General features: G+C 42.9%; 1 protein-coding gene across 6 annotated transcripts in view; it reads left to right on the forward strand.

The window, feature by feature from the left end:
* The window catches only part of LPIN3 (lipin 3), a 319561-nt gene extending 296317 nt beyond the window's left edge, over positions 1 to 23244 (forward strand). For all 6 annotated transcript variants that reach the window (XM_085619183.1, XM_085619184.1, XM_085619182.1 and 3 more), the window contains 4 exons: positions 1408 to 1560; positions 3227 to 3341; positions 20224 to 20327; positions 21263 to 23244. In XM_085619183.1, the coding sequence (XP_085475309.1) occupies positions 1408 to 1560; positions 3227 to 3341; positions 20224 to 20327; positions 21263 to 21425 (535 nt within the window). In that variant the 3' untranslated portion in view covers positions 21426 to 23244. The remainder of the gene's footprint in view (positions 1 to 1407; positions 1561 to 3226; positions 3342 to 20223; positions 20328 to 21262) is intronic.
* The last annotated feature ends 342 nt before the right edge of the window (positions 23245 to 23586 follow it).

Consider the following 23586-nt stretch of genomic DNA (forward strand, 5'->3'; position numbering starts at 1 on the left):
CATATGTGTTCATTTCTCCCTATGAGAAAACTTTGAGGGTCTTAGTAAATGTTGCTACCAGAGTGGCAGGCATTAAGAGGACAAGAGACACCTTTTCCATTACGGTTTGAGTAATTTACATGGTGGCATCAGAGGAAGAATATTTATAAATAAGATCTTTCTTGAAAAACCCTTTAACAGATCCATCAATGCTGGGATGCTGTCCTCACATGGGTGATCGAATATTCACAAAAAGTGGTCAGCATATGAGCAAACATTTTATGTCAGAGCCAAGAGATGTCCATTTCACTCTCTAGCTGTTTTTGTTGTTGTTCATAACGAAGTCCACCTGGTTCCAAAACAGCTGTAAAGAAGGATATTATCTAAAGAGAGAAGCACAACAATCAGAAAGAGACTATCAATTTGGTCGTGGCGACGCACATTCCAGGTGTGCAGAACATAAATTCAGATTAACTAAACTGATATCTTTTTGAAATGATCCAGTGTTTTCTCAGCGACCAAATTCTTGCATCCCTCTTTAGCCAGTGAGAAGCCCCACAGCTAGGTATGCTTGCCACCACAAGAGGCACAGATTACAGAGTCTTTATGTTCAGGGTCCAGTGCATGAAGAAATGCCCTAATCTTTCTTTCTCATACTTTCCAGCAGCAGTGTGGCATCTGTTTCACCCTGCCACTTCCGTGGAATATGCATCAACAATCTCCTGTTTGTCAACCTACTGATACCTGGAGCACAATGCCACTCTTTATAAATATATATATATATATATATATATATATATATATATATATAATTTCCTGGCTTTCTGCTGCTGCATCTTTCTTCCTTGCTATTAAGACATATAAGCAATTACCCCTGTAGCTATGACGCTACCCGGATCATCTGACCATCCCTACTTCCGACTCCGTCTCTGGACTATTAGCAGCAACACATTGTATCAATATCATGATTCACTGTTTTATGTCTTAGAAATGTCTTGAAATTTACCACAAAAGAAGCTTGTGAATAGCTGAGTAGAAAGTTTTCGAATGATATTTTTTAATTTTTCTTACCTGTATATTAAATAAATATTTTGCTACTTGGAATACAAGATAAATCAGATCTTGACATAGTTTGTATTATATCGGTCATTCATGCATTTTTAGATCAAGTTACCAGTGTATTGTTATATGCCTGCAATCTAAGCGTACAATGTCTTGCTCAATATATATTTTAAAGCTTTATTACGTCTCTGGACTCCCCTTCCCCATACACTCTACTGATGATTCCTATTCTCTGAGCTTATCAACTCTCAAGAAGTTACCAACCACGTCAATACTAGCTTCTGAATTATTTGAGGTACTGCTTGTTTGATGTTGGGTTGCCAAAGTATGACCAGCTGGGTTACCCTATGCTTTCCTCTCTTTCAGGAATGGATACAAGTTTCTGTACTGTTCTGCCAGGGCTATCGGCATGGCCAACATCACCAAAGGTTACTTGCAGTGGGTGAATGACAGGGGCTGTGCTTTGCCTATGGGTCCTGTCCTCTTAGCCCCAAGCAGCCTCTTTTCTGCTTTGCATAGGTAAGTATACAGGTCATCAGTTTGACTTGTTATTATTGTTAATAGTTATTGTATGCTGTCCACTGTCCTGATGACTTACCTAATATTGATTAAGAATATTCTCTAATAAGTATCTTTTCTTTACTCTATATTCCACCTTCTCACAGAAGTCGTGCACAGTGCCACTGAAATAACTTCTTTACACAGTGCTTTGTCCTTGTCCCTTTTAAAGTCTTCATAAATATATTTTCCTAAATCCAGAATGTCCCTCCTTGTGGATTTGTATTCTTTCTAAAAAACAGTCTTGTAATCTGCTAAATTCTGACATACAGTATTTATTAACAATAAGAACTGATTTACCAAAAATGCCTCAATTAATTTGTTGCTAAATGATTTTCACTTATACCTTAGAGTTCAACATTATGCACCCAATTGTGAATTTCCTGGGATTTGAGATTGAAATTGTGTAATTCGCAAATATATCTTCAGTATTACTCAGTAAATTTGGCCTGTAAAGTATGTTGGAAACATGCATTCAAGTAATGATGGCCTACCTGCAGTTAGTAGAGATCAAGAGATAATCACTTTTGGAAACCATTTAGTAGAAATGCAGTAGAAAATTACCAGCTCTGCATGAAGTCTTTGCCTCCCAAAAGTCGTGTTTGAACTCCTGAGACATAACTGTAATAGGTGTGATTGGCCACAGTATAAGTATGTAACTTAATAAAACACTTGTGTCCCTTTTTTGAATGACTTACGGGCTAGAGTAATATAGAACAAACAGAGTAGTAGTGACATATTAGAGACAGAGTGTGCAACTTATTTATACACTGGTTAGTTTAATATTGGCGTTTACAGGCAAATAAAAAAATGAATCAGTATCCTGCTTGGTTTGCTTAACCGAGGCGGTCAAGAGAAAGTAAATGCAATGAAATATTTGGGCTAGGTGACCACATCAAAAATCATAAAAAGGAACACATTTTTGTCCGATCTTCCACTCCCCTTAAAGCAGGGAGAATGCTTCTCTAGTTATTTACCTTTAATCTTCCTCTAGTTAAACCTTTCTGATGTCACCCTAGCAATTGGAATATTTGTTCCCGGACACATCTTAGGCATACTCACAATTCACTCTGATGGAACAAAAAAACTCTGAATTCTTTTCCTCATTTACTGTAGAGAGAATACTTTGGCTGTGCGAAATAAAGTGTCCCTTCACCTCGTCCATTTCACAAAGGGACTTATGACTAGTACTTAGAGCTTTCAACCCTAAAGGTATTGGTTGAGGGGGTAAGGGCGGTGGGGGGGGGGGGGTTTGGGAATGTAGAGCCACTTTCTAATGAACACGAAATGGAGCCCGTAGTAGGCTTTCTCGTGATACCAATAAACTACCCCCCACCCCCAGTCCCAGACCTTAAACACCGAATCATACACCCACAGCAAAGTAGAACAAGAAGGCATCGCCAGTCTGAACCAAGATATGGTGTCTGAGGATAACCTGTGAGCCACATGGAAATTCACTGGGCTGCCAGAAGTGCTACAAGGTCACACCCGTGGCAGTGTGTTCACCATACAGGTGCCGCTAACCTAACATCTCCATCAAGATGGATAATAATACCTGTTAGTTAAGAACTAGTACTTTTGTGGTGTGTTATGTAAAGCAGCTGCTTTCCTCTGCTCTCCTCTACAGGGAAGTGATCGAGAAGAAGCCAGAGGTCTTCAAAATTGCATGCCTTACGGATATACGAAACCTCTTCAACCCGCAACGTCACCCTTTCTATGCTGCCTTTGGAAACCGCACTAATGTGAGTCACCCGTAAATGTTTTTTTCAAATCCCTGCTGCGTTGACTGCCTTTTGTCAGAGGTCAGAAAGTGGGATGATTGGCAGGAGCAATAGGCCCATCTGTAAGTTGGCGCCGAGTGCCAGTTTACTCAAAACTATGGTATGTGTTTTATTTTAATTTCAACATTATTTTATTTAGTATAATGTACGTTCTGCATATTCGTGATCATACCACCAGGGAGATTTCACTAAAGCGCAATCTTGGAATCATCAAATGTTGGAGAGGGGTGGGGATAGTGGGTGAGGACCCTCAAATTCCTGGTTCAGCCTTCCCTGATGTCCACTGTGTTTCAAAACAGAGAAATATTTTATTCGTATTTTAGTTTGCTAATAAATGCGAGAGAGAGTGTGTGAGAGAAAGTGGTATTCAACACAATGGTGCAGTGATGGTTTCATCTCTCATCATTCAAAAAGAGTGATGCCCTGTTTAAAAAAAAAAAAAAAAAAGTAGCTTAGCAAAGAAACATGATTGAGTGTTGCCATTGAGCCAGTTGTAGAGATATCTTTTCAACCTATCAAAATTGTCTTTGGACTGTAGCCTTCTTGAAAGGGTTCCATTAACACCAACATCTTTTATTTTGGTTGTATATGTAGGTGATCATTCTTGATTTCTTTCCAAAATCTATTAGATTTTTCATATGTAATTGCCTATCCCAAAAAAGAGTATTGTGTTGGCCAAACTATTTTACCTGTGTGAAAGAAAATTGAAGGATCAGTTCTGGGACTAGCTAAAATAATTCTTGCTTCTTGGTTAGTGACAGAACGTGCCACATTGCAAACATATTGTGTGATGTGGTCTAATCACTGCATGAGTCTTTTCCACACCTTACTGTTCTATACATTTCATCTTAGAGGAACTTCTGCTACATATGATAAGTATTCTCTGTAAAACCACTCCATTGCTACTTTGGATTATATCTGCATTATATTTAATACCTAAAATAAATAAAAACAAATTGCATGGACTCCTGATATTTTCTAGAAAGATTAAATGATCCAGCCCTCAAAAATAGCTAAAGAATGCATTTTGCATTGGACATGCATACTGCCGATCTTATAATCTAATGTGAATCATAGAATTGATGTTTTATCATTAATTTCTGTTCCCTTTTTGTTCCCTTTCATTGGTTTTTTTGTCACTGGTACTAAAAGCTTGTTTCTTATAGCTGTGCTTAATCTGCGTATTCCTCACCTTGTGAATCTCCCCTGGTGGCAGATTGGATACAGAAAATGTTGGCCAAAGATCCTATTTAGCAGCAGGTAGCTCCATCAGCTTCCGCTGTGACTCCATCCTGAAACTGGACATGTTAACACAGAGCCGCATAAAGGCACCTCCTTGTGTGCCCAGTCTAGTTCCTCTTTTTCTGCAACCTTGAACTCAGATCCTGAGCTTCCCTCCTACCAATTACAGTATTTGCCAAATGTCTTTACTGTGTTAAGGCAAGTCACTCCCTAAAACGACTGGATTTAAAGTGTGTTGTGTGGGTTGCAAACGGGTGTAATTACGGACTCAGAGGACATCCGTCTTTGGTGCCACTCCACCAACCGTGACTCTGTGACCTGCAGCAAATGTTGTAATAGGTTACCGACTCTCAAAATAGGGTTTGTACATACTACAACCCTTTTTATCAGTCGCAAATGGCCCGATCTTCTGTTTGCAACCACTAAAAACAGTCGTCACATAGTTTGTGTTTCGAAAAATTTCGACTCCTGCATCAACCTCAAGTACTAATGGATGCCGAATCTGGAGCTAATACACTTGAATTCTGTGGGCACAGTGTACTCCGCTGCAAATGGCGGCCTTCTAAGAGGCCATGCTGCACCTATTCAAGGTGGTTCTGGATCCCTCTGCTGCATTTGCAGCCCCACAGACCTTTCGGGCCTGCAGTCAGAAATCTGTTACTGAGTGCTTCTTTGGCACTGACTGACCCCACGTAACATCAATTCAGTCTGCCTCTGGCACTGTCCTATCCCAACCCCAGAAGGCAGCGCCTGCCACTCCTACTTCCACTCCGCTCACAGCTGGACGCCAAAGTCAGTTCTGGCTCTGATCTAATATTTTAAGCTATCTTCAGCAAAGAAGTGTCCTACATGACATTAAACCATCAATGAAGACGAATCTCCATTTGAGTAAGACTCCTCTCTGGGTCTTTTTACTCTATATCAGAGTTGCCAGATGTTCGAGAACATTTTTGGCCCGAACTCTGATGCTTTCCAGATCTTTAGCATGAATGATAAAGGCAATGGTGAGGAGACAGGTCTCTTACTTTTCCTCTTTCCACCAATGCAGTCTTATATATTGATCTTTGGAATGCCAGTAAATAGGTGAATTATTTTTAAATTGCTTTTTTTCACTTCATATCTTTATTTACCTATAAACAACCTAAAGCATAGCACAGTAAGCATTTATTTATGTACACAAAACATTCTTCATTTTCTCATACAACAGTACACCAGTCTTATTACTTGTGTGCTCTTTTGCACCATGCTTATTCATTGGCACAAAAGCAACACTACATGATAGACTTTTTCGGTACTTTTGGGGTGCCAAAAGAGAGGAGCATGAAGAAGGCTGTATCAACTCAATCAATTATGACATATGTGGCATTACAATTTAACAGTGCTCACTTACAGTAACTGCCTGTGCAGAGAAACTGATTGACCAGAATACAGTTGTATCACATAAACCTATTGGACTTTAGAGTAGGCTTTCTGAATTTAAAGTCATTCCTGACATAAATACCTGACTTTGTTTTACTTCAAGCAGAAAATACCAAAATCCAGCACAGCAGATCCAGGCCTGGCCTGAAAGATCAAAGTGCAGTGTCCCCTCGAACAAATACAAGAAAAAGTCTAAGAGTCCTCCTAAGTGCAGTATTTACCCTGGATTTGCAAATGGATGCTGTAGTGAAATCTCTTACCTATGCATTCCCACAGAGTTTAAGCCTCATACTCACTTGTGCTCTCACTACTGGACTGCATTTAAGGAACCACAACTTGGAGCCTAGGAGCACTGGACCCAGATGACGATTCAAAGTCATGCGGTAAATGTAAGCTCATGCACCCAAAGGCAATTTGGGACTGGAAGGCAACGTCCTATGTCGCGGAACACACAAAGTTTCCTCTACCTTTGAGTAAGTCCCACTCCGAGTTGCTGTCTCTGACCCGATTCCCAAGGCTGATCCTCTAGAAGCTAACTTTGTTTTCAAAGTCTTCTGGTGAGCGAGAATATGAGTTGAAGCACAAACATAAAAAAGCAAAGCCGTTCCCAACCACATCTCACCACTCTGAACCAAAAGAGAGGATACAAGGGCATCACAATGTCAGTTGTTCCATTTTTAGGTCTCCGATCATGGAGCTGGTTCCTCAAATCAGCCATGGTGCACCCCGGCTTCCCCTGAACTGATCATCGGTGATGCTGCTATAGATTGAAGCCTTCAGGGAAGCCATGCTGCATATTTTTGGTGTGCTTTCGGTTCCCTCTGGCAATCCTTTGGGCCCCAAGGAACAGAGGGGCCACCAGTCAGGTACCCGCTTGCTCATCCATCTTTATCGCCGGTCTGACCTCCTTGGTACCCATTATGGGCCTCGTACGGACACTGGCACAAAATTACATTCTGGCTCCAAGAACTGTGCTATTCCCTTCCACATAAACATTGTTACTGATATGGATGCAAGACAATGAACTGACTTTGGCTCAGTCTCAGCTGATGCCATGCTAGGGAAATTGCAAATTCCTAACTGATTGTTCTGCATCCTGACTTTGACCCTGTGCATATACTAGAGCATTCATGCCAGCAGTGTCAGTTATCTTTTTTGGCTCCGACTCACAGCAAGGAACTCCCATGATGTGAATGATGGTGGCAAAGATGGAGATGGATATCTCTTCCCTCACTTCACAGATCTTACCATCTACATAGATTTGCAAGAGGCCAGATGACTTGACACCTATCCTAAAACAGGGCTTGACTCACTACTTGGACCACCAGGGAAAGAAGGTGCCTCCTTTGCATTAGCAGTCCATAGGGCAGCTGAGGTTCTGGATTTACAGCTGCCTTCAATTTAGACCAAAACATATATATATTCAATGAAAAAACCATAGGTTTCACACATGTTATAGTTAGCTGGACATTTTACTGATAAAAAAACCAATGAAATTCCCCCGTTATAGTTCGTGCAGGCAACTATAACTCACGCGACCGCAATCCTCTGCTGATGACATATGTGTCTTTATGAAAAAAAAATATTTCTAATATATGTATAGCTAAAAATTTATGGAAGAAGACATGGGCAAATAATTGTCTAAATACAGTATTAGCATCAGCAGAGGATTGCGGTCGCGTGAGTTATAGTTGCCTGCACTAACTATAACGGGGGAATTTCATTGGTTTTTTATCAGTAAAATGTCCAGCTAACTATAACATGTGTGAAACCTATGGTTTTTTCATTGAATTTGCAAGGTTTTTTAAATGCTAATTCCTAACTATAACGTATGTGAAACCTATGGTTTTTTCAGTGAATTTGTACGGTTTTTTAAATGCTAAGTTACTTTACGCCATTCGTGGCGTGCGCGCCCACTTAACGCAGTTTGTTCCGTGCGCGCACGGAGCGCTTCGCGCACCGTGCGCGCACAGTGAGCACGCGGTGCGCTTCACGCACCGCGCGCCCACTTTACGCAGTTAGTGCCGTGCACACACGGTGGGCACGCGGTTCGCTACGCGCACCACGTGCCCACGTTACGCTGGATGGGCCATGTACGCACGATGCGCTTCGCGCACCGTGCGCACATGGAGGACATATTATGCGCTTCCTTGTGAAAGGTAATGTTTGATTTTTTAATATCATTCATATGCCATGTACAATTGGTGCCCTTCGGGCACCATTTGAACACGGGGTGTGGAGTGTGTGGAGAATTTTTTTTTTTTTTAATTTTTTTACCGTACGGTAAGCGTAATCGCCGATTTTTCAAAAAAAATTAAATTTGAATTTTTTGCCTTGGGGGTTCTTAGGGGATACCTTCATCAAGGCTAGGTGGTTGGGAGCAGTCTAAACAGCCCCTTTACATGTTTTTTGCCTTTGTTTTTCCTCCTCCCCCTCAGAGTGCAAGATAGAAAATGGCGGCCGCCGCTTCCAGGTTTCGACCGATTCGAATGTTTACTAATATCGAACAGCCAATCAGAATCGCGCTCGCGCACGGCACCGTACGCGTACGGTAAGCTTACCGTAAGCGCACGGTAAGCGCACCGTAAGCTGCCACAGATATATATATATTGATTTAAAGGCTATTTTCTCAGGATCTACTGAACAGATTTACACCAAACCTACAAAAGGCACTTCCTTGACCTGTAGACTACCTCTCTGCCAAATTTCAAGTAACTCTGTTCAGCCGTTCGGGCTGTAGCTGTGTCTAAAGGTCCTATGGAAAAATGCATGGGAAAAACGTGTTTTGGGACCCCCCTTTTTTCTCAGCCCCCGCTTGACGAATCCCCCCGAGACTTTCAGGGTAGGAGCGGAGCATAGCGCCCCACCTATTTTGAAAATTTCGCGAGGATTCGTCGACCGGCGCCAAAGTTATTCCAAATAGAATGTTGCGGATTTCCTATGGAAACGTGGTCCTAACTATAACTATCTACTGGCGACCGCCAGTAGATAATACTAGAAATTTGGCATTCTGAACCAGCTGCTTTTGAACCTTTGCTCCATTTTCCTGCCAACCTTTAAATAGGCAGGTGGCCAGACTTTACCGACTGGCTTTGCATTACCCTGATTTTCTTAACAAATATGCTACTCCAGAGATCCACATGGTTCAGTCCTCAACTAGTAAGGTGAATCCTACCTCATTCCCTACCACTCCTCCGTATAGGGAATCTCAAGAGGATTGAGGTTTTGGTAAGCATATGTTTTCCTTTACTCAACAAGGGTGCTATAGGTTGGTTATGAAACTTGTAAAGGAGAGAGGGATGTTAGTTTCACTATTTTCTTGTCCTAAAGAAGCACGGTAATGTCAGGCCAATTTTGGACCTTCAGTCTGTCAAAATGCATTTCTGTGAAAAGACAACTTGAAAATGCTCACATTGGCCCAGATCCTGTCTGCAATGCACCCGGGCGACAAGAAACTGTCTTTGGACCTGCAGGACTCATATTTTCATATAACCGTTCTGCAGTCCCAAAGATGTTATCTGAGGTTCAGGGTAGGCCAGGGGCATTTTGAGTCGGCCTCATCAGGGCCCCTCGGGAGTTCACGAAAGTGATGATGGTGGTTGTCGCCCATCTTAGGAAGTTAGGGATACCAGTCTTTCCCTATCCTAAAACCAGCTGTTGAAGGCGGGCATGCAATAGTCAGTTGTTGACCACCTACATAAAACATCAAACCCCATGACATCAATGGGGTTCACTATCAACAAGTCAAAGTTGCAGTTAATTCCTTCTCAGAGGCTTCCATTCTATGGAGCTGGCTTGGATGCAGTGCAGTTCCGGCTCTTCAGTCTGCCATCGTGAGTCCAGGACATTCAGGCTTTGATTCCAGTGTTTCAGCCTTGGTCCTAAATCATGCTGAGTGCATCTGTGAGGCTTTTTGTTCCCTTACCCTCCTGCATCCTCCTTGTAAGCTGCATCTGGTGGCACTCAGGCTCTGCAATGGAATTGTGAAGTATCAGTTGGCCCAGCAACAAGGTATCTGACAGACGTCATCCAAATATCCGAGGATATGGCTCATGATCTGCAGTGTTGATAGTAGTTCAACCAGAATTGTTCCTGCGGCAGGCCCCTCTTTCTTTCCCTTCCAGAGCAGATGATGGTGACAAATGCGTCCCTTCTGAGCTGGTTAAGTCATCTTGGGGGACATGTAGATCAGGAGAGCGGTTCGTCTGGCCCTGAAGGTCTTCCTGCTGTATTTGTTTTCTTTGAAAAGTTGTATAAAGCGCAAACATGACCCTTACGTGTATCAGAGCACTGTACAAAGTGGCGAAAGCACGAATAAACCAACACAATGGCACAAATGATGTAGTTAAATAAACACACTGTCAAACAAAGGCGGGAAACAATCAACGTCAGGGGCGTGAGAGTCAGCCAGTCTGGAGGGCCCAGTACATTTTCAGAAGGTAAATAGAACGAGATAAAAAGTGAACAGACAAGCATAAAATAAATTGAGCCAACGGTATAAAAGTACGTCCACCCTACTTTTTAAACCTCCCAAATTCAAAAAGAAAAGAACTTACAATCGTGCCTTCACTGGTCTTGCTCCAAGAATTTGGAACACTCTTCCTCCCGAGATCAGAGCCAGCCCTTCCACTGCAACTTTTAAGAAATATGTCAAATGGCTAATCTTGAGAGAACATTAACAGCATTAACCTGTACTCTTTCACAAGCCCCCTCTTTATACGGATGTGAAACTCCTTCTTAAGTTCCGACATGAGCCAGATAGTTCAAGCTTTTTAGCCAAGGAAACCGGGTTGTTGTAATGTATGGCTTCATGCGTCAAGCAAGCAATCTTGAAACATATCCTAGCTTCGATAGACAGCCAATTTAGTTGAATAAGGTCAGGGGTGATGTGGTCATGCTTTCTGGAGCCAGTGATGAGCCTGGCCGATGCCTTTAGAGTGGCTATGAGCGGGGCCAAACTAGCTTTAGGTGGGCCAGCATAGGTCACCAAACCATATTCCAGACGAGAGATAACCAGGGATTGAACTGCAGGCTGGATGTCCTCAGGTGGAAGGAAAGGCATGATTTTCTTAAGGGTGTTGAGCTGAAAATTGGCTCCCCTAATAGTTGCACTGATGTAAGCCTGCATATTTAGGTATTTGTCCAAGGTAATACCTAAAGATTTAGCAGATTCAACCACATGAGGGGTGCAGTTAAGAGCAGTGAGTTGTTTAAGCCAGTCCAGGGTAGGTGCAGAGTGGTTGCGGGGGTCAATCAGAAGGAATTCTGTTTTGAGAGTATTTAACAAAAGATGGTTCGGGGCTAGCCATTGTTGAGTTTGTAAGAGTGCATCATTTAAAGTTTTTATGTCCTCTGGAGAGGAGATCTTCAAGTACAGATGCTTGTCACAAGCATACATGTGGTAATGAATGTTAGAACGGTTCAGAATATCTGAGTAGTTCCATACAAAGGATGAAAAGAGTAGGCGAGAGAGCGGAGCCTTGAGGAACTCCAATCGTGACGGGGCTACTGGTTGCAAGGGAATGGTTAACTTTGATTATTTGTGTGCAGTTATGTAAGAAAGAGGCAAACCAATTTAAGACCGGTGCTGAGAGACCCATCCTATGTTGAAGAAGAGCAATCAAGTGTTCATGTTTGATGGTTGTCAAATGCTGAGGACAGGTCATGAAGGATCAGAAGACAAGGGACATTTTAATCAATGGATCTCAGGGCATCATCAACAATGTGAGTTAGTGCTGTTTCAGTACTGTGCCCTGCTCTGAAACCGGACTGGTAGAGGTCAAGGAGTTGACATTTCTCTATGTGGTCGCAGAGCTGTGTGTTGACTCATTTCTCGAGCAATTTAGCTAGAGTCATGATGCTGGTGATAGGCCGAAAGTTGTTAGGATCAGCTAAATCAGTGTTGGGCTTCTTAGGGATGGTAGTGACTTGACCAATCTTGAGGCAATCGGGGATCCTTCCCTGCAAGAGAGATTCATGAATGATCTGGGACAAAAGAGGAAGAATGGTCGAATTGAGATCTTTAAAAAACCTAGCAAGTAGTGGAAGTGAGAAGTTGTCCTGGTATATGCTGCCCACTAATTATAGTGGGCACCCTGTACCAGTCCAAACAACCCCTTATTGGTTATAGGTTAAAGACAACCTTTATTGAAAGCTATCCTAGTGGTAGCTATGGAGAGCAGCCTTCAGGCTAAGTCTTGAAGAAATGTAAAGCAGCTTGTTTTACCAGTCTATAATCTCTTGAATGGCTAAATGAACGGCAACCACACCAGGTATATATATATAAAATATATGTATTTATTTCTAAACACACCCTCCTAGTCTCTTTATGAGACTAGAGGTCAAAACACATAAGTTACACTTCAAATATGACGGTAAAATAGCACAAATACACATCAGGCCCTAGGGGCGAACCAAACCATATACTAAAATAGAGGTATAAGAACCACGACTTAACTAGACACACGGCCTAGAGCCTGTAGAATCACTGGGACCCCAAAGAACCACCCAAGGTAGTGACACAGGGGACCCACATGGGCCGCGGGCAGTGTGAGAACACATCTGCGAGCTCCCGTTAGCTTCTATGGGGAAAGTTGCGGTTAGAATTTTAAAGGTTAGGGACACTTAGAAATGAGTCAGGACCAAACCCTTTGGGACTTAAGAAGTTCTAGGGTCAACACCCACGGGAGCACCGGAGTACTCTTGTTACCTCACCCAGGGAAGCCGGGTGCATAGGTGTCAAATGGTGTCGGGTCGCGTCGTGGTTTTCAATGGGAGCTGGCAAAGAAGTGCTGCTGCTGGTAAGATGCAACGTGTCCGAAGAGTTCCAAGCCTGGATCAAAGTCGAGAAGAACCTGAAAGCAGAGGGGACAGAGTCTGGGTCACTAGCCAGTGACCAGGAGGACGATAGGCGGATGCCCACCGATGTCGGGTGATTTCAGGTGAAGGTGAAGCTTGACTCTTCAGCCACGAGGACCAGGAGGTGTCGAGGACGACCAGGAGCTGGATTCAAGCTGTCCGACGAAGGTTGTCGAGTGCTGCAGCGTCGGTGCCCGGATTGGACACAACAATCCTTGGCAACAGCAACCCACGCAGAAAGGAGAAAGATGCTTCGGTGAAGACCAGCAAGGTCTGAGGGACTCACCACTTGCTTGGGAGTCAAGGCACGTCTGGAGCAACCAGGGAAGCCCAAGGAAAATCAAAGTTGCCCCCTCAAGGACCCACCAGTCGACGGGCCAGGGATCGCGAAGAGACCTTGAGAGGAAACACAAAATGGCGGCTCACGGGTCACTCGGGGTGACTAGGCCGACAATCTTCTGTGGATTCTCTGCTCGAGGTGGGGGCTATAAGTAACCCCAAGCACGACTCCCAAGAGACGTTGAAAAGTCAATGCACTTGCAAAAGTGCACGGTGGTCAGGAGTTCAGGTTCCACGCTACTCACGAGGGCTGCGGGTCTCAGCTTTGCTGGGGACTCGGATCGGCCTCTGAGATGTCTGGAAATCCTCTTTCTGGGCTGCAAATGCTTCGGAGTCCGGTGGGAGCTTCGGAGATGTAGACTGGCAAAATGCTTCGTTGGTGCCTGCCAAGTAGGGGAGTCACTCCTTGACCCCAAGGGAGATTTCTTCAGTCTTGAGTAGAGCGTCGAAGTTCCACGATTCAGCTTCAGAGTTTCGACCAGGGATATCTAAAGTTCTGGTTACAGAGGTTCCTTACTTATACCTAAGAAAGGGGTTGGACTAGCCTATGGGAGGGTTTGGAAAGAGGGGTGGCTACACCAATTTCCTTTGTCCAGTTTCACGCCAAAGCAGGGGCTGGAATCCCCTGAACAGGTTTGAGCTGGACTATGGACAGATACACCAAATGTGCCCCCAGTGCAGGACTTCAAAGCACTCAGAGAGTGCTCCCACCCAGCCCCAATACACATAAACCTGTCTGCGAGGTGGTTACACCTCCCTGTGACAGGAAACCTATTGTCCAGGCCTCCCCTGCCTGAGTTTCGGTCAGCAGCAGGAGGCCAGACCCGTATCTGTGGCTGCAGCATCCATTTTGTGATGCCAGGGCTCTATTAGATTTGTACCGGGTATACCAGTACTGCCATGTCTCTCCCTCTAGAAGGGTGGGATCATATCCTCACATCAAGAACTGATGTGTGGTTATGATTGCAAGGTGTTTGACACCAAACACGACATGTTTCCGTGCAGCCAGTCCAAAGTTAGCATTAACCGTTTAGGATATAATTCACTTAAAAGTATATGGTCAGGCTGCACCACTGACAACCCCGGAGAAGAGATTCTGAAGGCTGCAGAGGGGCTCAGCTCATGCCTGGGCACCCTCTCACATATAACCAAGCACCCTGCATTCAGGATTGATAAGGCCTGTCATAGGGTTGACTGATAGGTTACTAGGTACAGTGATAGGTGAGGTATAGTGAACCTATACCTCAGTAAGGGGTGCATGTACCACCTTACCCAGGCTGCAGTAGCAGACCTGTGGTGTCATTTTGAATGGCTTTCCAGGGGTGGCACAATACATGCTTCAGACCCTGGTAGGCCTCTGGGATACCTATGCCCTGGGTATATAGTATACCATATACTAGGGACTCACTAGGATACCCCCAGAATCCAATCTGGAGTGTACCTAAGGTACATGCAATCAATTTAGAGAGGAAGCAGCTATGCTGGAACCCCTGAATAGCAGGGTCCCAGCAAGACTAAAGTCGAAAAACAGTGAAACACCAGCAAAAAGTTGGGGTAAACATGTGAAGCAGATTCTACTCTCCTACAGTGGATCGCTGAAATGATTGGAAGGTATCTTAAAAAAACTTAGCAGTTAGTGGGTCGCTGAAATGATTGGAAGGTTTTAAGGACGCCATAGAGTGGAGCAGCTCCGTGTCATCTGGAAGGAGAAAGGAATACCAAGAGGCATCGTTTTTAGGAGCACAACCTATGTGGAAGGACACTTCCAAAGGTTCAATCGATGATGTGGTGTAGTTCAGAGGCCGCAAAATGGGAGTGGGTGGTTGCAGCTCCAGTTCACTTTTTATTGCCTTTTCAGAGAAGTGAACTGAGAAGTCCTCCCCACTAAGAAGGGAGGTCAAGGGTGTCAAGATAAGGTTGGAAGAGTGGTTAGCTTGTTGCTTGATAATTTCAAAGAGTTTCTTGTGTCTATTTTTAGCGCCGCCCAGCTGAGCCCTGAAATGGTCGGTTTTAGCAATATGAATGTGTTTGTTGTAGGTTCTTCTCACCTTCCTTAACTGAATGAGGCTTGTAGTGGAGGGTGAGTTTCTCCAAAGCCTCTCTGAGAGCCTAAGTTTCTGACATTCATCATTTAGAGAGCCATTAAACCAAGGTTTGGATTGTTTGACTGGAATCCTTTTGAGTTGCTTCAGCGCAATATTGTAGAAAATATTAGCCACAGAGCTAATGTAGTGATCAGAAAGATCGTCCAGGTTGGTCATGTTAGGGGGTGGCTGAAGCCTATTCTTGGTGAAGGAAGTTAGAACATTAATGTTGTCTCTCCGATTACGAGTCAGTTGTTTAGCTTTAAGAGGTTGGCCCTGTGCGCATGAACTTTTCCAGGATGTGGAAGGAAATTTGATGATCCGACCAGCGACAGGGTAGAATGTCACCCAGTTGTATGATATTGTCTTTAGCTACGATAAGGTCGAGGGAGGTGCCCTTGATGTGGGTAGGCCCTTTACAGACCTGTGAGAAGTTGAGATCGGAGAGGAAAGCCTTAAAGGAGCATACTAAAGGATCCTTTGCATCATTCCAATGAACGTTAAAGTCTCCGAGGAAGATATGGCAGAGTGGGTCCGATCACGAGCTAATGACCTCCATGATTTGCTCGATGAAGAGCAGATTATCACCCTAAATCGTGTGGAGCACACAGACAATCTTGCCCTTATTCCAGATTTCGGTGACTAGTTGCTCGCACGAAGACAGCAAAGCATTTTGAGATTGCTTTATAGTGAGGCTAGAGCGATGAATGCAAGCAATGCCATCCCCCCATTTTAACAAGTCAATCCATCTGGTAATGGCATAATCAGGAGGGATTAAGATGTCGAGAACAGGGGAGGAGGAATCATTGATCACAACTACAATAGAATCTGGTGGCCTCGGAGGAGCAAAAAACAGGTTATCACAACAACTAAGATTAAAAACGCCCAGCGTGTATCCAAAAATGAAAAAAACACAGAAAGAGTGTATAAAAAGAGGCAGCTTTCGCCAGATGATAGGATGTCCATCAACTACCAAGAGAGGTCATTGTCATCACTTGAATATCCTTCCTTCTTACCACAACTCTTCCAGATCACTGAGAGAGATACTGTGGATCGGATTGCGATCAGGCTACATCAAACAGAAGGAAATGCAAACAAGAAAGAAGAAAATTACTTGATTTGCTGTTATCTCCTTTTGAGAGTGGATATCGGTAGCTTGGGTGATGGAATAGTCAGTGCAGTGCTAGTGAGTGAGATTAAAAATGGATATGGGAGAGAGAAAATTACTTTAATGGAGATATCCTGTTAAAATGCAGTTTTCAATAAATAGACTGCTTCACAATATGGTCGACTAGTTTCAGCCTAAAGGACCCCTAGCCCAGGCTTTCTTCAGGGCCTAAATAAGATTGCTACTGCATTCTTCGGAAAAGTGAAATGTGCTGACAATAGTCGTCAGAATACAACCTTTATAGAAATGCCTCAATACAAGCGGAGTGATCTTCACACCTGCAAAAGATAAGCACATACATCTTCATTGTTAAACGATGGACCAAATTTTAAGCGCCCTCAAACTGGTATCTCATAGCTAAATATCATTCAATAGCTACGTAAATCATATCTTATATGCTTGCTTGCACCGCCATTCAAAAAAACTTAAGCTGGTGCACTCACCTGTTTTGTATGAGATAAAAACCTCACCTCACACGTTAACAACTCCGGTATGGGAGACCCTGCCCTGTAGGGAAGTAAATAAAATATGCTATTCAGAGGAGCATGTAGAACAGTTCTAATCACTATCGCTGCACCTTCATAGTGTACCATATACTCTGATGTTATACTCGACAATGGGCTACTTTGCTTACAAGAAGGAAGACTCCTGAGAAACCACCTCGAAAGACATGGTTAACTTATTCATTGGATGTTTGTCACTTATATTTATAGTAAGAGTTTGTCACTTGTTCAATTCCTAGAAAATAATCAACTTGCGATATGTAGTCAAGGAATAAAAACAAAAACATATTGAATGGTCCCGAGTGTTAAAAAAAAAGGGGCCTTTGTTTTATTCAGATTAACACTAACTCTCAAGTGCCAAACTGATAACCAAATATTAATGTCAAAGGACTATTCGTCTCGAGAAAGCGCTATTTGTGGAGAGACATACTCCTAGATGCTAATGCCCTAGTTCTGATCTTGCCCCTATTAGCAAAAGATCGCTCTATGTGTATTAAATGCGCTGTTTGTTCAGATGAAATGCACCCATTATGAATGCACAAACACGCGCTTGTCAACTCTCTATATTTGCACCATTAATATCGCCATCACTGCGCATCTGCCGCCTCCAGGAAATTGTGTACGAATCAACATTAACACGCCTCGGTTACGAGCAGCGCGCTGGAGCACACAATGTTGCAGACTCAAGATGTGGTTAAGATGGGATTAAATCTGTGGTTTGGTCTTTAAACTCTCTCTTTGACCCCCCTTTTTTCTCACTTCGGGAGTTGTTATGAATGTTAAGGAGGAATCATTGAGCCAGGTTTCAGTGAGAGTCAAGAGGTCCAAAGGCTTTGTGCCTCTGGGTTTGTTTGGAGCACTGGGGAATTTCCCTGATCACGAACCACTTGTCAGAGTCCCTGAAGGGCAGAGCGGTTGAGCTGAGCAAGCAGCGTCTGTCAGAGCATGATTGGTGTTCTGCATGTTTTTTTTATATGAGTAAGCTCCACAGACCTTTCACCTGCAGAAGACCTGCTTTGGTACCTATTCTAAGGTGAAAAATCTGTGTTTAGAAGTATCTATCTGAAAAATAAGTGACTTACCAACAGTAAATCTCTTTCTAGTGGATGCTCTAACTAATCGCAGATTCCTCCCTCCCCTTCCCTTCTCCGTTCTTTGAAAGTGCATCTTTTTAGCATCTAAATAAGTTACAAGTTAAAATGTTGCAGTTCTATGTGTCTGAGGGCACATAAAGGGAAACATAAGAAACTGACGTTAGCATCCAAGGGTAGTGCTTTATACACAGCTCTGGTTTATCACTTCCAGGGTGGTCATGAGTCAACACGGTGCCAGCTAGCAGCGCGTAGGAGCACTGCTGAAAAAAAGTTTCTGGAACCAGCCTGACTCCGGGGAGGATTCTAAGGTGATGAATCTGGAGTTAGATGGAGTTAAATGGTATCCACCACAAAGAGCATTACCAATAGTAAGAAACGTATTCATCAACCTCGAACATAGTGATCCACAATGCAAAACAGGATAACGCATGTCCCAGGAAGGAACTCAATAATAGCTAAATTAAAACTCCATGAAGAGCATTCTGTCTGTCGCACAAATATGTTAAGCTTGAGCATGTGTATGAGCAGCAACTCCTTCACGGTGACATGGCCAGTCCACATGTCAATTCTTCCACACAGGTCACACTACAGTCACATACTTTGGAAACCAAACGGGAAGGCCCACCTGTGATCAGTGTACAGTTTCATTGCCACGATGCCATACGAGTGGCAGTTGTTCATTCTGCAATTGTGAGATAACAGCCTACCACACGTCTGCATTTCTGAGTTCAGTAAATAGCAATTGTTCGTAAATACTCAATATCTGGTACTCAAATTATTGACCTGGAAAAATGGAAAGCGGTGCCTGCCTTGCCAAATAACGACCTGCAGAACATCGCATTTGTTAGTGGAGAGCATTTATCTCACTGAGCCATCTTGCCAACTTATAATGATTCACCATTATTAGAAAACCTGATGAGCTCACCCATACTGAAGGTCATCCCAAACTTCTTTATTAATGAAGCCATTTCCCTGCCATGTTTCCTCCCTCTCTAGAAGAGAGGTCTCGTCAGACCTAAGACTTCAAAAGAGCTGTTCGATGCTACCCTGACCAGTACAACGCTGTACATGGGGAAGGGTGATCCAGTAAACACTCTTACGATGGTGATTCTTTGAGAGCGAAGCGTTATTCTAGCTGAAAGGACATCTTTAGCCGGCTTTGGCTTGTGCATCTCTACCCGCTCATCACTAAGTATGGACACAAATACAATTGTCAAGCAATAGAAATTTCCAAACAGTGCACACAGAGAAACAATAAAGTATTCATTTCTAATTCAAGATAACTCATCCTGGCAAGGTTGATATGACTCACATGTCACAAAATCACTTATATTTGATATCGGTCTTCAGTCACTGCATCATCTGCTGCTGATCATGTCTCGTGGACGTGTTGACTTCCATAACTATGCAGATAAACACTAAATGGCTTTACAACTATCAGACAGTTTTGCATATGATCTGTGTATGAGTTTAACATTATTGAGACCTGAATTAACTCCAGTTGTCTAAGTCTTAAGTAAGTTTCTGCCCCTCTGTGATATAGCATGAGTTACAGTGTGTGTATGTTTTAATATCATTTTAGTTTCTTTGTCCTTATGCTGTCAGGATCTCCATTGTCCCTTGACATCTAATTATTTGGTTATTTTTCATTAAGTGCAAGGTCCCATGTTGGTTTGAGCTTTCTTGGTGAACACAGCGCTCAGAAAACTGTAGATCACTCGGATATCAGTCTGAAAATGTGTGCATGAGAGACTGTGAACAGATTCCTGCACAGTCCCTCTCTCTATTGTTTCTCTCTTACATTTCCTATGATTTACCTTTCATGCTACTGTTACTCTCTTTACATCATTTGATTCCTTCTTTATTCCTCACTAAGCTTCTCGCCCAATACATTCTTCTATGATTCTTTTATGTGCAACCCACCATTTGTGATGCCCCTTTTTATTTCTCATTCTTTCTCCTTTTCTCTCTGTTGTATTTCTGACAACACACAGTTCGGCCCTTTTCACTTTCCCTCCGTAAACCTTTTTGTTTCTTTACAATTTCTTTCAGACTTAATTCTGCCATATGTTTTCATCTGTCTCTTGCTCGTAAGCAGTTTCTCACTCTTTGAATTTCTTGTTTTTATGGCCACAGGATGTGTACGCCTACAAAGAAGTTAGACTGCCAGAATCTCGCATTTTCACTGTTAATCCCAAAGGAGAACTCATCCAGGAGCTCACTAAAGCCACTAAGTCTTCGTAAGTCTTGAACAGATGTACACCACTGGATTCCCTTGCTCTTATACTACCCACCTGTCCAATTGGACTTTATGCCTACATTTCTGCAATTTCCCCTAAAAATGTTTTGCTGACTGTCACATTCTTTTCTCCAGTAGTACCATGCTGTATCTGGATTTCTCATACAGCAACACACCTCAATCATTTCGCCTTGCAGGAAGCATATCCTGCAGTGCCTGATATTCATTCATGAGAGTTGGAGCTATTGGCGTTGTAAATGACAATGCCTTTTATTTATGTGTTGTTTTTAAAACAGATAAATAAAAGGCATAGTTATTTATAATGCCAATAGCTTAAACTCTCGCAAATGCGAGACCTATTGCGTTGCAGATGCGTGCCATACAGATTTTTAAAGCGCTAGGAAAGAGAGTGTCCTACCTGTAACAGTAGGCAGGACAAACCTATTTGAGAAAATAGTGCTCGGAGGCTGTAATTAAAGCCTACCGAGCAACAACACACATAACGGGGGTGTCACCATGAGAGGTTACAAAATGAGACAAGGCAGTACTAAGGAGGGACTACTAAGCTTTTTGACTAATGAACAGGCACAGTTTACAGTGGACATTGACACAAGCCAATGAAAAATGTGTGCGAAGAGTGGGCTGAGCTTCAACTACCTACCTCAATACAGCATGCCTCGCAGAGCAGCGCATGTGCTGCCCAGCTCAACCTAAAAAAGGCACTTGTGAGCTTGCAGACGACAGTCCTAACACAAGACATGCAACACATGATAAACATGTGATTGATTTCCTTGCCACATCTGTAATTTGAGGCACATATAACTTTTATTTAAAATGTGAACTTAGTACATTTGAGTATTCAAAAATGTTTACTTTAGCATTATATTTGTCTATTCTTCATCGCAAATATTAATTCAATTTTCCTTCATTTATTAGGTATACCCGACTTAGTGAACTTGTGGAGCTTATCTTCCCACCTATTTCCCAGGAGACAACGTCAGCTCTGCTTTGCCCTGAATTCAGCAACTTTGCCTATTGGAGGGTGTCTGTGTCTGACATCACCCTGGAGGATCTTGAAGAAATCTCGAAGGACAGCTAAGAAACTGAATAATAGCAAGCCGGAAAGGAAAGGATTGATGCCATATGCCACATAAGCCAAATACTACTCCCTCCCACCTTTTTCCACATCTTTAGCAGTGTGAGAATGGCTGATCAGAGCACCAGAAGCATTGAGAGAGCACTAACCTCATTGGCAGCTGTGCAAGGCTGACTGCATGTTATGATAAAGGAAACTATGTTGTAGTGCAACTGTGACCGTCGTGGTGCCTTGCCTTGGCAGAAACCTTTACAGCTGGAGGCAACAGCATTGCCTATTAATTGCCATTGGATGTGCCACAGAATGCAATGACTTATCATGGACATAAATTGTTTTCAATGTTAAATTAAAGATCCCATTGTGAATAGACATTTTAAATACCTTTTCAACCTCTTGTAGAGTTGCAATAAACTTTTAGCCACAGTTGAACTGCTGCCGGTCCTCGCCATATCTCGGATAATCTATTTTTGTGGTTAATAGTAACTAAAAGGGTGGGGCTATGAGAACCAGCACCAAAACAGTTACAAAAGACCAAGACCGAGCCAGTAGCCAAGGTCAAAGAGGTATCTAAGAAGGACTGAGGTCATGAATGGGATAAGGAGATGGACCATGATGGTTGTAAACATAAAGAACCAATTCATGAAGATGAATATGAATGTAAAAAGTGCAGTAATTTATGTATGGAAGAGAAAGGGCCCTACTAGTGAAGATCGAGAGGTCGTAAAGGTGATGAGAAAAATGAACCTTTATGGAGTTCATAAGGAATTGTTGCAGTCATGAAGATGATTCACACATTAACTTTGATATTATGCAGGGTAAAACAGTGTTCCTAAACATGATAGTGAAAAGAACCAAGCTTATGAGAATGTTTCCAAGTAAAACTTCTCAGGAACCTGACAAGGGAAGAGCTTCATCCTGAAGGTGATGAGAGATTGAACCAGTGCCACAAAAGAATACATTGAGGCCAGAATGGTAATGAGTAACTATGGTCATGCATTTGGTGCTAGCATCCGCCCCACCAGTGCTGACCCAGAGGTGCTCTATTAGTCTCACACTTGACACTTTTTGAGGCGCCACAGATGTATTTTTCAAGGTAGGCACTGAAGGAGTCTTCCAGCTTAATACTGAACACTGCTTTGAAGTCCTCAGAGAGCCTAACCTTGCTCCACGTTCATGGGGGCCTAATCCATTCTCACCATGTCCCTTCTTGGGGTGTACAAAAATCAATAAGTTTGTCTTTTTGTGTCCCAAGTACGGATTGTTGAGCCCTTGTACCATATTCATATCCTTTTTCATCTCTTAGAAGTAGGATAACATTGGCCACAAAAAGTCCCTATAGAGCCTCCATCTGAAGCAGGTGTCATTCTTGCTCTGTTGACCACCTCAATACAGGGCAGAGAAAGGCAATGCAGAGACTTGTCCTGCAATGAAACTCTCTGGACAGTATTTTGGACCACTTAATCCTTCCCTCCCTTAAGAAACAGCTCAGGGCTTGGGTTCCCATCACTTTCTCCTCTTAATAGCCTTCCACATGAACTCCCACCCTTAGACGGTGATGATGTGCATCTTCCACCATCCTCCAGCAGCCACCATTCTGCATTGTGCACCAAAGGAACTTGTGAACATCTTTTAAGTTAAAAAAAGGAAACCAAGTTGGTTCCCTGTGCTTTCCACAGTATCCACCGTGCCGGCATCTGCCGTTAGTGAGATACTCAGCTGTTTATTCAGAAGATTCTTGGGTTTCTATTTCCTGTGGGTTTGGTGCTGAAGGCACTTTTTTATGCTGTGTGTTTTTCAAAACCATAAAGAACCATTAAAAAGATGGGCTGGCTTTCTCCTTTTTTGTATGACTATAATCCCCATATGAAACCCCCCTTCTTGAATGTCACGCTGTTCTGTTGCCTAGTGACAGAGCTGCTATTCACTATCCTCTTAATATGTATTGTGAAATGATTATTAAGTAACTAGAGAAAAGCTTCATAAAGTGCATGCATTTTGCAAAACATACAATGCCGTAAACATTCATGTAACCATAAAAATACAAATGCGTCAGCTTCTTGCAGAATATGGTGATGGAAGGTATTCTTCACGGAGCTGCTCCTAAAGTAGCTCCTCATATCATCCCAACATTATCTAGGCAAAACGTTTCTTAACAGTGTGGCAA

This window comes from Triturus cristatus, chromosome 7 (genome assembly GCF_964204655.1).
Source record: "Triturus cristatus chromosome 7, aTriCri1.1, whole genome shotgun sequence".
Taxonomy (NCBI): domain Eukaryota; kingdom Metazoa; phylum Chordata; class Amphibia; order Caudata; family Salamandridae; genus Triturus; species Triturus cristatus.